Source organism: Mugil cephalus, chromosome 7 (genome assembly GCF_022458985.1).
Source record: "Mugil cephalus isolate CIBA_MC_2020 chromosome 7, CIBA_Mcephalus_1.1, whole genome shotgun sequence".
NCBI lineage: Eukaryota > Metazoa > Chordata > Actinopteri > Mugiliformes > Mugilidae > Mugil > Mugil cephalus.
In genome coordinates, this window is record NC_061776.1 from 26,606,292 (window position 1) to 26,620,598 (window position 14,307).

The following is a 14,307-nucleotide window of genomic DNA, read 5'->3' on the forward strand; positions in this document are numbered from 1 at the left end:
TACAGGCTTACAGATGGCCAAAACGTTGCAATCCAAAGTTTGCCTTTTCTGATGGTTTTTACTTTTTTTGGTTTAACTTTCATTTTTCCAAAAATGTCCATCACAGAATCATTTCTTTTTTTTTCCTTATGAAGATTTTGAAAAGATGCTAACTAGTAGTATGGCGTGTATTTTATTGTTTCTAAATATTTGATACATTTCACCAACAAAAATATAAACCATAAAGGGATCATGGGAACACATAGCTGGATGTACAGCATTGCTTTTCAGTAGCCTATATGTTTATTTTTGGATTTTCAAAATAGAAGATCAGCCACAAACACACAGAGGACATGCTGTGGAAACTTTCCACTTGAATTTCGCCCCTTGCTAAAAAGTCTATCTACATCTACGTCATCTTCCCTAAAGGTGGCTGTGGACGTCACACGTGCCGCATTCATGTGTCATCGGAATATCTGGTGAGGGTTTATTTTTTCCTATTGAAAGCAAGCTGCACACGCTGTTGAGAGGAACATGATCTATTGCAGAGGGGAAAAAAAGAATTGAAATAAGAATTTAAATGACTTCTAAAGATAAATGTTAGAACGAAAGGGGATATAGGAATCGAGAAGAATCACCAAAGCACAAAGAATAAAAACAACACGTTCTGGTGATTCATAACAAGAATTGTACTTCCTCAGTACGGCAGCAGCTCCTGTGCTAAACACAGGCTAAGCAATTGGGTGTATATGGATGTGTATTCCTCCTATTTCTGTTACAGCCAGCTCATTGGCTCGCCATCAAGTAAAAAAACGACCAATTGACTTTCCGGGGTGCTTGACGTCTCCCGGACAAACCTAGTTACACCCACCGCCAGCAGCATAGTCATGTCCGACGGCGACCGCCTTGTTTTCATATTCCCCACTGCACCTGAAGGCAGCGGGAGACTGGAGGTGGAGAGAGAGGTGGAGGAGAAACGGCAGCGAGAGAGACTCGGCTAAGGCCAACACTGCGAGGCGAGCCACCCCACCACAAATCGAACCTTATTGCGACATTGGCGTTACAGATTACCCCACATTTAAGCATTTTCCTCCAGTTAAGATGTGACTCCACCGGAATGTTGTCGAGTGTGTTTAAAAAGACAGGCATGTGTGCCGGTAGCTAGCTAAGTTAACGCGAAGACAAAAAGGGGGCATCTCTCTGTCTTTGAGCGAGCAGCCACATCGTGATACTCGGATGAGAGTTTCTCTGAGGACCTTTGAGAACCAGCACGGCGATAACCAACCCCTTCCTCCCCCGCTAACCCAGCTGAACCACCCCGGTCCTGGTTACGACGAAAGCAGAGGAGGGAAAACTAGCAGTTGTCGAAATGAAATTCACAGAGCATCTCTCGGCTCACATCACCCCGGAGTGGAGAAAACAGTACATCCAGTATGAGGTACGTTAACTCCAGATTAAACCTGCTCCACGTTAGCCCAGACTAGCGAACTGGCTAACCAGATAGACACACTAAGATGCCTGTTCAGTTTCATCCTGCTTATTTTCAGTTCGGGGATATTAATTAGAGATGGCTTCCACATCCTTCTCTTTTCTGACGTTATAAAGCAGGAAGGGGGGAACTGCTTCAGTTGACTCGATCGCTAATTCAGTAGCAGCTCACCAGGTTTAGCTAGGACACCAGACCAGCTAGGTTTGTTTTGTTGCTCTGCAGGTTCTAGGGAGCTCTTATCTACACTAGTGATGCGTCGTTTGAAGTGAACGACAGGAGCCGGTTCCCGTCGTTGGGAGCCGTTTAGTTGTTTTTTTCCGTCTTTTCTTTTTTTTATGCGACCCTCCAGCGGTTACACTAGATGAGAACCAGAATATATATATATTTTTTTGTAGCAGTCCAAAGAGGATTTAAATAATACATATTTAATACAGTACAATTCTATTAGTAATTTCTTTTAAACTGTACACACTGTGGTAATAAATTAATGTATGCAACAGAAGATCTGAGGAGCCCGTTAGGAGAGCTAAAAGAGCTGACTCTTTTTACTGAGCCGAGCCAAAAGCACCGGCTCTCTAAAAAGAGCCGTGTTTCCCATCACTCGTGTACACCAGCAGAGCCCTGCGTGTCTGCCATCTCTATCTGCTTGGAGTGGGTTTAGGAGATAAAAAGGCATCTGGCTGAGTCATCATTTATCGAGCTCGTTAACCTTTGCGCCCGTTGACCCCTCTGTCTCTTCTCAAATAGCTCACTGAGAGAGGTGCTGATGGCTCAACCTGCAACCTTTGATCTATTAATGCCATCAACACACTTCAGCTCTCACAAAATGTACACAAGACTCACCTTGTCAACAAATTTGAAAAAATAAGAATGAGCCTGCTGTGCTTGTCAGTGCTGTATGGGTGGTGAGGGAGCAGGAACCTGGTGCTGAATCTAAAGTCTATATCCATTGGTATTCTGCATGCTTGGCAAATTCAGTCACAACGAATCAACGTGTTATCACAGCAGAGTAATATTGGTAGTGTAAAAGTTGCACCTAATGTGGTTTGGCTGGCACACCCGGTTAATATTCAGCTGTAATATCAACAAAAACAACAAGCTCTGCATGTATTGGTGTGTCTGTATTAAGGAATGGAGGAAATTAATTGAAACCAGGCTTAAATTCTGCTATCATCATTGGTGAAAAAATCTGGATGATTGTTAGCTTAGAGCCATGTTTCCCAACCTTTCTTTGAGCGATGGCACAAATTTTACTTAAGAAAAATCCTATGGCACACCACCAAAAAAAAAATGTCACAAAATGTAAAAATAATGAAATAATCATAATCTACTCACAATTTACTCACTCAGTGTGAAATCTGGGTCTGTTTAGTTGAACACAAAGCTCATCACAGAATTTGACGAAAGACACACACGAGATCTTCCTCAATGGCCCTGAGTTTCTCTCGTTTTCGTTTTTACGGCAGTCATGCTTGCAAAGCCCAGCTTATTTCCAGGCAGGTAGTTTTTTTGTCTCTGCTACCGTGTGGGGCTTAATTTGGCAATGAGTTGTCAGTTGACTTTGAGAGATCCCTCATTCATCTTTGTGGTTTCCCTCAATAAAGCTGCGTGTTTCCCGGTCTGTTCGCACAGTTCAGACAGCTTTTCCTCACACACCAAGCACGACAGAGTGGACTCAGTTGGTCCCCTGGTAAAAGGAAATGTAAACGAAAGATAACTCTCATTGTTTTGTCTTGAGCTCACCTTTTTTGCTTTCTTCTGATCACTACTCATGCTAGGAACCTCATCTGGGTCCGAACTTTCTCTTGGTCCCAGTTCAGATTGAGTCCTTTTTCTTTTCCAGTGTTTATCCATCGCTATCACCGCTGTCTCACTCCATGCATCATGACTTATACTGTTGTTTGAATGACAACAGGCTAATTATCTACCTTGTGCCATCTAGTGGAATTTAATTGGATTTAATTGTTCTGCCTGTCATTATATGTTGCAGGCATAGACGAACGAAGACTAATTATTTGTGGTAAATATATAATAATTTTCTGACCATTTAAGTAAAATTGGTTGGGATTCACTGACTTTGAATGACGAAACACTACAGTTCTGAGAGGCTCTATGGCGTCTATTGTTAAAACCTGAAATGAGATGACTGCATTCCTACCTGACTCACCGAAATAACAAGTGTAGTTGTTTAATGTTGAACGGCTCCTTTTTCACAGGCCACCAGCTCCAAACACTGAGAGAGCGATTAGGGTTTTAAGCTTGAAGTTCTCCTCCCTGCCAAAACATGTTCTGCTTACATTTGACTTCACCGTGTTGTTCTTTTATTTTCTGGTCAGAGCAGTGTCTGTGCAGAGACTGAAACTGCTAGGCTGCTAACACATTTTCAAGTTTTGAGATGTGCCCACACAATTTGTGGTGTCATAAATATTTAGGAAGCCGGCACCAATCCAAACATCTACTTTGAGTTCAGTTACGCACTTTATAAGTATGTCACAATGATCTATTGCATCAACATCTAGTATTGAAAGCCGAACACAAAGAGTAAAATTAAACTATACCAATTAAGTAGGCAAAACAGCAGAAACTAGACACAAATGTTACGTGACTGACACAGCATCTGTCGTCATATTTCTAGGCCAGAGCCTTGTGTGAGCTCAGTTTGCTGCAGTAGATTTCACTATGCTTGTGACACAGCATTGACCGTTCGAATCATTGTCAATTGTCAATCTGCTCCAGTTCACGACCCAGTAACAAAAAGTCAAGATCTGCTTTGAGAGTTTGTACTTTTAGTATTAAAAAAAACAAGTTCTACAGTCTTGTGTATAAGTTTTTCAATTTGTGAAAATAATACACTGGTTACTTGAAGCTGTTGCAAGTATCACCTCCTGAGATAAGAGAGGGAGATGAGACTTTATTGAACCCTGTGGAAAATTCTAGGTGTCAAGGCCCCGGACAAGACGCACAATAGAATAAGTTAAGAGAAGAAAAACTGAGGTTACTCTTGAAAAACAAGTATTGGGCCAAAAATGTCATGAGTATGTTAACAATGGGAAAGTACCTGAGATGTGGGTATTGCACTTGAGAAAAAAAGGGACGAATTAATACAGTGATAAATTCTACCATGCTTGCTCAGTATATATATATATATATATGTGTATATATATATATATATATATATATATATATATACTATTGTATATAATGAGAGATCAAAAGACACAGTTCAAACGTGATATATTTTAATGTTCTCTCAGGGAAGACTGCACACAGCAGTGGTACAAGCATGTGGCGGTCAGATTCTTCATTAAAAACACTGTTATGAACACAAATGTCATAGTTTTTTATAGAACTGGATAGAAATGTACACAGCTCTGGTACAGTATAATATAAACCAGCTAACTCAATGATAGCAAATGTTACAATTCTCAATTTAACCAAAAACATAAACATTTATGGAACTCAAAGAATAATTTAGTGCTCTTACACATACAAAATAAACAGGTAAAAAGAAGTATAGCACAAGCATTTTCCAGCTTCCAGCTGCATGCGCTCTGCTAGTAGGTGAGGGGTAATGTATAGGCTGCATGGGTCCGTAGCAAGGGCTGCCAGTGGATGTGTCCGTCTGTAAATCTTGCTGGGAAAAATTATATATATGTATTGGCGAACTCATCCGCGTATCAACTATCCAGTCGATACATCGGTCGATCTCTAGTATAAAGCGTTTTTGTGTGTGTGTCTGTGTCAGGCTGCATCCTGCTGGGGATGACTGCTGCCATCAAGGAGCGTCATTGCTATGGGGATGTGTTGTCTGGTCTGGTCTAGGTGGGTGCTACATATCAAAGTAACATCCAAATGAATGAATGTCAGGTCCAGAAGTTTCCCAGAACCTTGAATTATCACAAGATGGTCGATGTTATTTACTTCTCCTGTCAGTGGATTTAATGTAGCTGATCGATGTTGTAGTCCCTAATAGATGGTGGCGATGGAATAATGTAATGAGAGCACAGTTTCTTTCTAGTGTTCTGTATGTATGAAGCACATGGAAGATGGCAACATTATGAATGTCAACATGCTCGTGATGTTGATTTGGCCATGTACACGAAGGGGCACCAGACCATGTGCAGGCCAAAATGTGTGACCACTCTGACTGAACTCGAAATGTTCGGCTTCTGCCCAAGCTTGTGAGAGTGCATTCACAGAGAGGTGTTTCAGTCTTCGGCCAAGTACAGACACTGGTTTCAAGAAGGCACAATAAATACACATCAACTTTGTGTTTCTGTTTGAACCGCATTGCAACTGTTATTTTATGGAGCTGCTATCACACTTTCATTGGCATTGTATAACATTGGGAATGCATTTAATTTCTCAGTAGTTAAAGTGTTTTTTGTTGATGTCCCAGATGTGATCGATAGTACAGGAAAACGTGTATAACTGCATCATATTTCAGTATAGCATCATTTAGCACACATATCAATATGTATGTGTGTAAATAAGCTCTAGAGTTGCATTGTGAGTTGTTCTACCATATAAGACTTTGCTGTGACTAGAATGCAGCTATCATGTTTCTGCCTCCAGGTTCTCTCCCCCCACTCTCTACCTGTGAACAGCAGTATCTGCATTTTTCGGTGATGGTCGTTGCAGTGTTTTTCACAAGTCATTGCCTGTGCTCTGCAGAGCCACTTATTGGTACAGCTCAGTGTGACTGCAGCACATTTTCTCAGTGAGTTTCTGAACGTCTGAAACCTGAAAAAACCCTCTTTATGACGATCTCAAGTGTATTTTAAGTGATATAGAAGTGCTTGGTTTTGCTCTATATATTTAGAATATTTATTCACGCACACATTTGTCTTGTGTTTTTCCATTTGTCTGACCAAGCGCTGAGTTCCTGGCTTGAAGTCGGGAGCTATCGGTCATCTCCTGACACATTGTTTGACTCCCCCGTTCCTTTTGCAGCACAGTCACATTAGGCTCAGGTCCGAAGGTCTTTCCCTGCGGTTACAAGTGCAGTCTGTTTTTGAGGAGCTTGAGCAGCCCTCTTCAGTGTTATATCAGCCTGCCACCTTTTTAGAATTCACACCTGCCTCAGATCCAAACAGCAGTTGTAATCACCAAAGCAGATAACCTCTGGTAATTTAGAAAGCTCCTAAAATAGAGACTTATTCGATGGTTGGAAATGCTTTCTGTTCTGTGCACAAATGGCTTTAGGGGAATTAAGCAGGAAAGAAAAAGCTCTGGGTCTTATATTTCTTATGCTGCTGAGCTGAAGTTGTGAAATGGACAGATTCAAACATTTTACTTGTTTTTCACTGCTAGTATCACAACACCTTTATAAAAGGTCCCCATTTACCTTGTAGTTTGTGGAAGGGCTCACATCTCTCTGTCCACTGAGACACTAATTTATTGGGGAGATTTATGCAGTGTATACCTTATATGAATATATGTTGTATACACTAGTATTTAAACAGCTGGAATGTCCATCTCCATGTACAGCATAGCGTCAATAGAAATCTACTTTGTTTAGTTTCATAATTCTGTATGTGCAGAAACAAACAGCTTTCCATTTGAAAGGGCACTGCAAAACTGTGTAATGGTAACTATAAGCATCTGCTCTAGGAAGAATTGACTTCTTGTCTGAAAGTCAACAGATAAGGATGCAGCGGCAACACCCAACCAGCAATCACACAAAGCCGTTGTAATAGATGGACCAAATGCTGATGATGGTGTCTTCTTGCTTTGTGGTTGGCACCCTGGCTGATCTTCTCTGTTGAGGTGTAGATGCATAGTGGTTGTTGTGCTGTGGTAACCCTTTTTGATTTTACAGTGGGGCCTTATTGAAGAATTCCCACACCTCTTATGATGGGGCTTTTGTATATGGTAGAGGCAAACCCCATCATTGGGGAGATATGTGAAGACAGTGATGCCTCTATGTGTTCCATGCAAATCAAATGGATTACGTAAAGAGGACAAGATTTTAAATAATCATCTCCTTTACTATGAAGGAAATCCATTTGACATGTTTATAAGCATTTAGGTTTTTAAGACACCCAAACATTGGTCAGATGACCATGCTATTACAATAATTGTGAGATGAGCTGTAAAAGAACTGTGTCCACCTGGACATATCTAAAAAAGTGAATGCACATATCTAAAAAAAATCACAAAAAATCTAAAACATCCATCACTAACTCTGGCCTAAATATATTAAAAGAACAATTGTGAATTGCTGGATTACCAGGCTGATTGTTTACCTTACACTATTGAGCCTGAGAATGTCGGTCTGAGCTGGCCTAACACATCGAGAATCGGTGAACTCTAACATATTTTTGTGTTTGTGAGAGGGACACAAGTGGATACTCTTATGCACGTACAGCATGTGTTACTTCTTTTCCACACAAGTTTCACATGGACTCCCTGTCTTCCTGCTCCTCCAGTGTTTGGATACAGACCAGATGTAGCTTGTTGTTCCACCCAGCTGTAAATCTGGCCCTTGGCCCAGTTAGTTTTAGGCCTGTGAAGATTGGGGACCCAGGCCTGCGAGGTTTGCAGAGCCATGTTGACCACGGCTGCTAAATGTGTGTCATATTTTCTCTGGGCCGCTGTGTTTGGGTCAGACACCTAGCAGGCCAGTTTGATAAACAGTGGTGTACCCTGAGTTGCCATGAATTGATGTTTGCAAAGCCAATCAGCTTCCAGCGTCTTTGTTTTCATTGTAGGCCAGGTCATTTCAAGCACATTATAATTTATTACAGCGGCCTGTTGCTCAGATTATTGGCATTCCAACGGTGTTCAGTTGTATGTGTTTCCTGCAGTTTAATCTACGAAAATGTGCAAGATATTTAGCCTGTACAATAGAATAGACTCAGACTTTGTTGACACTGGCCACATATAAACCTATGATGGAATCAGCTTTATTTAACCTGGCAAATTCCTAGTGCGGCTCCCAGACAGGAACTACAAGGATATAAATGCCTGATGGTGATCTGTGTGACTCTGCAGACCCCTTGACTGACTGAAAACCTTGCTGGATCCAAGTCTAGGGTGGGTTTTATTGCAAGCTGAGAATTTGTAGCAAATGTTCATGTTTATATATTGAAAGGATTATTTAATTTCAAAATGGTTACTAAGGGTTTGTGTTAAGTAATTAATTGATTTACTAGTCGTTGGATCCTTTAGAGAAGAGTCATGGATTGAGGGAAAAACCAGATAAAGTTTTGGTGCAATTTTGACGAACTTTTGCAGTATCTGCAAAAAAAAACAAAAAACAAATTAATGTTAGATGAGACGACTATTATGCCAGTCTCACGAGTTGTTGCCCAAATAGTTGGTGATGCTATTAAAGGTGAAATTGTTTCTAAATAAGACAAATACCTTTCTCATAATGAGGTTGCTAGCTGGGATAGGCTCCAGCAATCCCTGCAACCCTAGTGCAGGATTAAGTGGTACGGAAGATGAGATGAGATAATGAGGTTGCTGTTGTAGCCTACAACATAATGAGAGCACTTTGGACATAATATAGATATATTTGTGTTAACGTACTGACTCAGAGGATGCTCAAACGAGTGTAGAAGAAGAGTAAGGAACTAGAATGTTTCAAAGTAGCAACCAGCTGCAGGGGCTGCAACAACACATTTTGGTCACTGAAGATTGTTGTTTGAACTTGATCTTGATCTTTGTCTTAGTGTTGACTCTAAAATTCTGTATATGTATTTACCAGATTTTTCCTCAAATGCATCAGTGTTTAATGCGTTCTTAATCTGACCTGACCTGCTTTATTAGAATTGTAATCCAGACCCAAAAACACTTACATGCTGGGTACTGGGGTGTGCTGCTTTTATACTAAAGCTCACTGCAGTTGTGTCGTCTGGTGTTAAGGTTTCACTGATTGTAGTTTACCATTCATTTGTAGCATGTCACTTGCAGATGAACAGTATTGTGCAGTAAAGTGTAGCACTTCTTCATGACATCATTTCCATCTGCCATTGGCTTATTCAACACAATACTGTTCAAGTTCTGTACACAGCAGCAGTGGTGGAAACTCCACGTTGCAGCAGCCACAGTTCATGGGAAGTTAGTTTGCTGATGGTTGCTGGTTTCAAGTGGAGTGAGGAATAGAGAAGCTGACGGCAAAATAAGGGTCAACAATCTGCTGGTTTTACTTGTACCCGCATTACTAGTCAGCAGACATTTAAAGAAGGGCCTCTGAAACTGACAGACTTCATTTAACACGTATTATTTTAAATTAGGTTTTTCTGTTATCTTGAATTGGATTATTTTTATATTAGAGTCATTACTGCTGTGATTTTTTCCTTGAATATCAACAGCTTAGTACTGTCAATATTTTAATGTTTTAAAGATTAAAATTGTTAGTACCGATAAAGGTACATAGTTAAAATGCATAATGATAGAATTTAGTTTAGTGCAGGTAATGCACATGAAGCATGGCTGCTATCAGTCAACAGTGTCACCTAATGAAATACAGACTTTGCTGTTCTAACTTGTTAGTTTTTTAATACATTTTGTTGATGTGAACTTCTTTTGCCTACAGATGTGTTAATTTTAGTGGAGCTTTTTGGCTGCTGTGTACATTTCTCAAAGCAAAATGTCAGAAAGGATGTTAGTCCTGAAAAGTCCTGAAAAGCTTTGTATTAGCAGCAGCAGTATTAAAATGTATCGCATACTGGTAGTGATGTCAGTCATCTCTGTGAACCCTGGTGCTACTGAATGAACTTCGATACTTCATTTCACCTGATCGATAATTTACAGTGAACCAGGGATGTGGCAAACACCCCTAAAACACTAAAGGGTCATTCTTGGACATTGTTCACGCCTGGAATCTGCTGGATAGCCTGTGGCACAAAGTATATCCACTAGATGTTTCTACAGGTTTGGGTAAGGCCTATGGTTGTGTTTGGCACCTTAGATGGGTTGTTGGCAAAATATGGTTATGGAAGACAGCTGCTGATTCTGCTGGTCTTCCAATCTGAATTGGATACGATGAAATCTGTAATGGATAATAGACAAGGAAGAGTTGCAAAGAGAGGGAAGATCAGCAGGAGAGCAGAATAAAGAAAGCTGCGAAGAGAAACATAAAGGTCAGTGTAAACAGAGCGTTTTCCCAACTGTGGGTAGAGGATTATCTTATCTTATAATTGGATTCAAGACAATGTCCATAGAAAAAAAAGTTGAGAATAACTGTTGAAATTTGAAATAGATTAAAAGAAAGAATAACAAAGAATCTGGCATTTCTGAAGACTTTCTCTTCATGACCACTATACAAAGTCTAATGGAACCTTTTTCTAGTATCAGAGAAAAATATATGAAGATTAACAAAAAACTTGACATAGAACGATTAAGAAAGAGAAGAACTGGGTAAACAGGTCAGATGTAACTAAAATGACAGACAGTGAGTGGCGATGGCATTGGCTACCACCTGACTGGTATTAGTGGATCACATTCTCGTCCTGCAGACCGACACACATGCATCACGTGAAGAGGTCACATTTGAGTTAATAAGACGTCGTTTTCTTCCCCTTTTTGTCTCTGTCTTCAGCATTTTACTCAGTCCCTTCAGTCACCCTGCCAAGTTCCTAGTAAATCTTTATCTATTTCCCTGTCCATGTTTTCTAGAGAGTCACAGCACGACCATAGTAGGAGCAAGACACAGAAATGTTCCCGTTGGTCAAGTGGTCCGAAAACTATTTTTCTTTATACATTAGAAGTCTCTTTAACACTTGATGCCATGGATAAACTGACATTAACCAGCTTATAATGTATCTGTTTGATACAGTTTTCACATTTAATCTGTAATATCTAATATCCTGTTGACATTAGTCAAGTTTAGGCGACATTTAATTGAAAGTGCTGATAATGTCCAGGTTAAATCTATGTTCTTATGAAAGATCAGATATCAATTCATAAAATCGTTGGATAAATCTTTAGAATATATGCCCTTTTCTGCATCCTCTTATAAGTATGAATCACCAGGGGAGGAAATTTAGTTTTGGTAATTTTCCATCTAGACTCAGATAGTCTGATACTGAATATTAAAAGATTGGATTGGAGGGCAAACACACTTGATAGGGGCATTGCTACCTACTACTACTACTACTACGTACGGTCCCTACTGAGGAGGTTTTATTACATATCACTGCACCTTTACGTGTCACAGCACTCAGAAGGAAATGATCCCATTCAAAACAATCAGGACAAAGTAAAACTGATACTTGACCTCAACCAAAAGATCACAAGTGGTGTCCAGTTTGCAGAAAAGCAGGTTTTACTACACAGAGCTCAGCTCTCAATTCTGGGAATGGTAAAGGCATCCTCTGCATTTAACGCCTTTGACTTTTAGGAAGAGTGTGAAGCCGTTCTTAATAGCTGACACATATTTGTTCTGGGGACAGTGGGATCACTCTCACAGAACAACACATAATCACTGTGATGAGGCCTCATGGCTGCATTGCTTAGTCCACTCATAGAAAACAATAAATAGCCTTAAAACATTATTTGATATGATGAAAACATTTTCATCATCCTTATTGTAATATATAGATTAATGGTCAGTGATGCCTAAAATGACAGTAATAGTAATACTTTCCACAGTCACATTTTCCACATGAGAAAATGTTTGAATTCCCACATAGTTCAAAATATTGCTCAGTCAGATGAGTGAAGTTGCTGGTTTAGCTTTTTAGCTTGCGTCATTGTGCGTCACTAAGTGTGACATCACTGAAATTCCCTAAATACATCTTCCAAACTCAATTGTTTGCATTTTTGGGGCTGCCCTTTGCTTTCTGCTCCAGTGCACTTGAAGGATTGACATTTAAACTCACAGCTCCCTGTACATCTCTCGTTGTATGGCTTTCACAAAGCGTTTTGGATCTGAGCTGGGAAAGCCACCAATACCAGAAAAATGAGGAACAACCCAGAGATCTGAGCATAATCCACTTATGACTCATATAATCCTTTTGACAGTTTGGTGTCAAGATTTGAAGTGTTTTCCTCCTCATGAGCGGGGGTTTGGAAAAAGAGCGGGGCTGAGGGAGCAGTAAAGGAATTTATGAAGGAGATTAAGCAGAGGACACCGAACAAGAGCGTGGGCAGAGAAAAAGTTGGCTGTGTTCAAAGAATCAAATAAAATAGAAGGACAAAGGAAGTGAGAAAAGAAGAATAGGCTGAACAGAAAAGAGGATTGAGAAAAACATTAGAAAGATCTAATAAATAAAGAGGATGGCAAAGACCCCCCTCTCATTTACAGGCAGGTGTGTAGATTTGTGGTCAGCTGCTGTGGTCCGACAGTCTGTGCCTGTGGTGAGTCTATGTTTGCATTAGAGTGTGTGTGAGAGAGAAGAGGTGATCTACCTTTAACTGTGACCAGCAAGAGGCTAAGAGCAGAGAGAGAGGGAATAAGAGATGTGGAGAAGGAGAGAGTGAAGGGGAAAAGGACAGAAGTAGGGTAATCTGTGAGGATAAGCGGAGCTGCCCTCCTTCCTGTTGAGCTGCGTGTGTTTTGTTTTGGAAACTTGCGCCTTAGCACATGCTGAGCCAGCCTACTGACAGCGCACACACACACACACGTTAAAGGCCTCAGGAGGAGTGTGGGAAAGCATGTCATTGGTGATCTACGAAATGTGTGTCTGTGAGCGTTTGTTTGTTTTTGATGATAGCACAACATTAGATGAACAACGGTGAAAAACGCACTCTGTCAGCTGAAGTTTTGTCAAATTAAAATAATGTGCTGTCTGTGCATGTTTTAGACAAAAAGTCCCTTGCTCTCAAACTGCCTCAGTTTACATACGGTGGTGTCATATTATGGCGTCATACAATAATCAAAGTTACCGAGACCTTCATTTCTCTCCAGTCTGACGGTTCTGTATCTACAGGTTTGTATGCTGCTGCCTAGACCTGTAACAACTCGACCGCCACGATTTCTGTCTCTGTTTGTCCAGCCTCAAGCAGATGGATCCTTCCGTATGAGCTGGGCTCTGCTCAGGGCTTCTTCCTGGTAAAAGGGAATTTTGTGCTGTTGTCTGCACCATATCTGCTCGGGCTGCCAGATCGGGTCTCGTAGATGATGTCAGCTATATGTTCAGCTGCGTTCGGCTCCATTCAGCTCGGGCTACGAGATGGGCTAATGGTTAGACGACACAAGTTTCAATTTTTTCACAATATGTTTATAATTTTCCACAAATTTAATTTAATTTCCCATAAAAGAATTAAAATGTAATCATTGAAATCCACTGACAGTACTTCAATAACGTCAATGACCCCAAAGAGCTTATTACTTTTCCAAACATCAAACGCATGCACATTTTTGTCCCTTGCTTGAATACAACATCTTTTAATTTAGAGTGAAAAAACATGCCCAGATTTTTCTTTGTAGTTTGACCAACTGGTGGAGATAAAATAAGATGGTACTTTATTTTTCCCTTTATTTATATGTTACAGTGGCAGGGAACAACAGTGCCCAAAAAATAGAATAAGGTAAGACCAGAGAAACTATATCAAATTAAATATGTTAGGGTAATATTTACATATTGCATCAGATTCAAGTAGCTAAGCAAAAAGCTGAAAAACCCTCCAACAATTTTATTGGAAGCTTGAAGTGGTAAGGAGGTTCAATATGACATTCATGAATATCATGAATAAAGACAAACACCAGTAGGAGTTGCAAGTATTGCACCAAAATAACATGAGGTAATGACGAAGTAATACAGGCATGAGTATCGACAGATGTATTATGTTCTTTGTCTGTCTAAGAAAAGAAGCTCAGCAGCAGCGCTAAGAAATGCTCATGTTAAAGAGAAGCCCTCCTTTTTGCACTGTGGGTGCAGCTAAAG

General features: G+C 40.3%; 1 protein-coding gene across 1 annotated transcript in view; it reads left to right on the forward strand.

Annotated features, from left to right (window-relative positions):
* Positions 1–891: 891 nt before the first annotated feature.
* LOC125010452 (xenotropic and polytropic retrovirus receptor 1 homolog) overlaps positions 892–14,307 on the forward strand; it is a 37,345-nt gene continuing 23,929 nt past the window's right edge. The window contains exon 1 of the mRNA XM_047589093.1: positions 892–1,417. Within this exon, the coding sequence (XP_047445049.1) occupies positions 1,349–1,417 (69 nt within the window). The 5' untranslated portion in view covers positions 892–1,348. The remainder of the gene's footprint in view (positions 1,418–14,307) is intronic.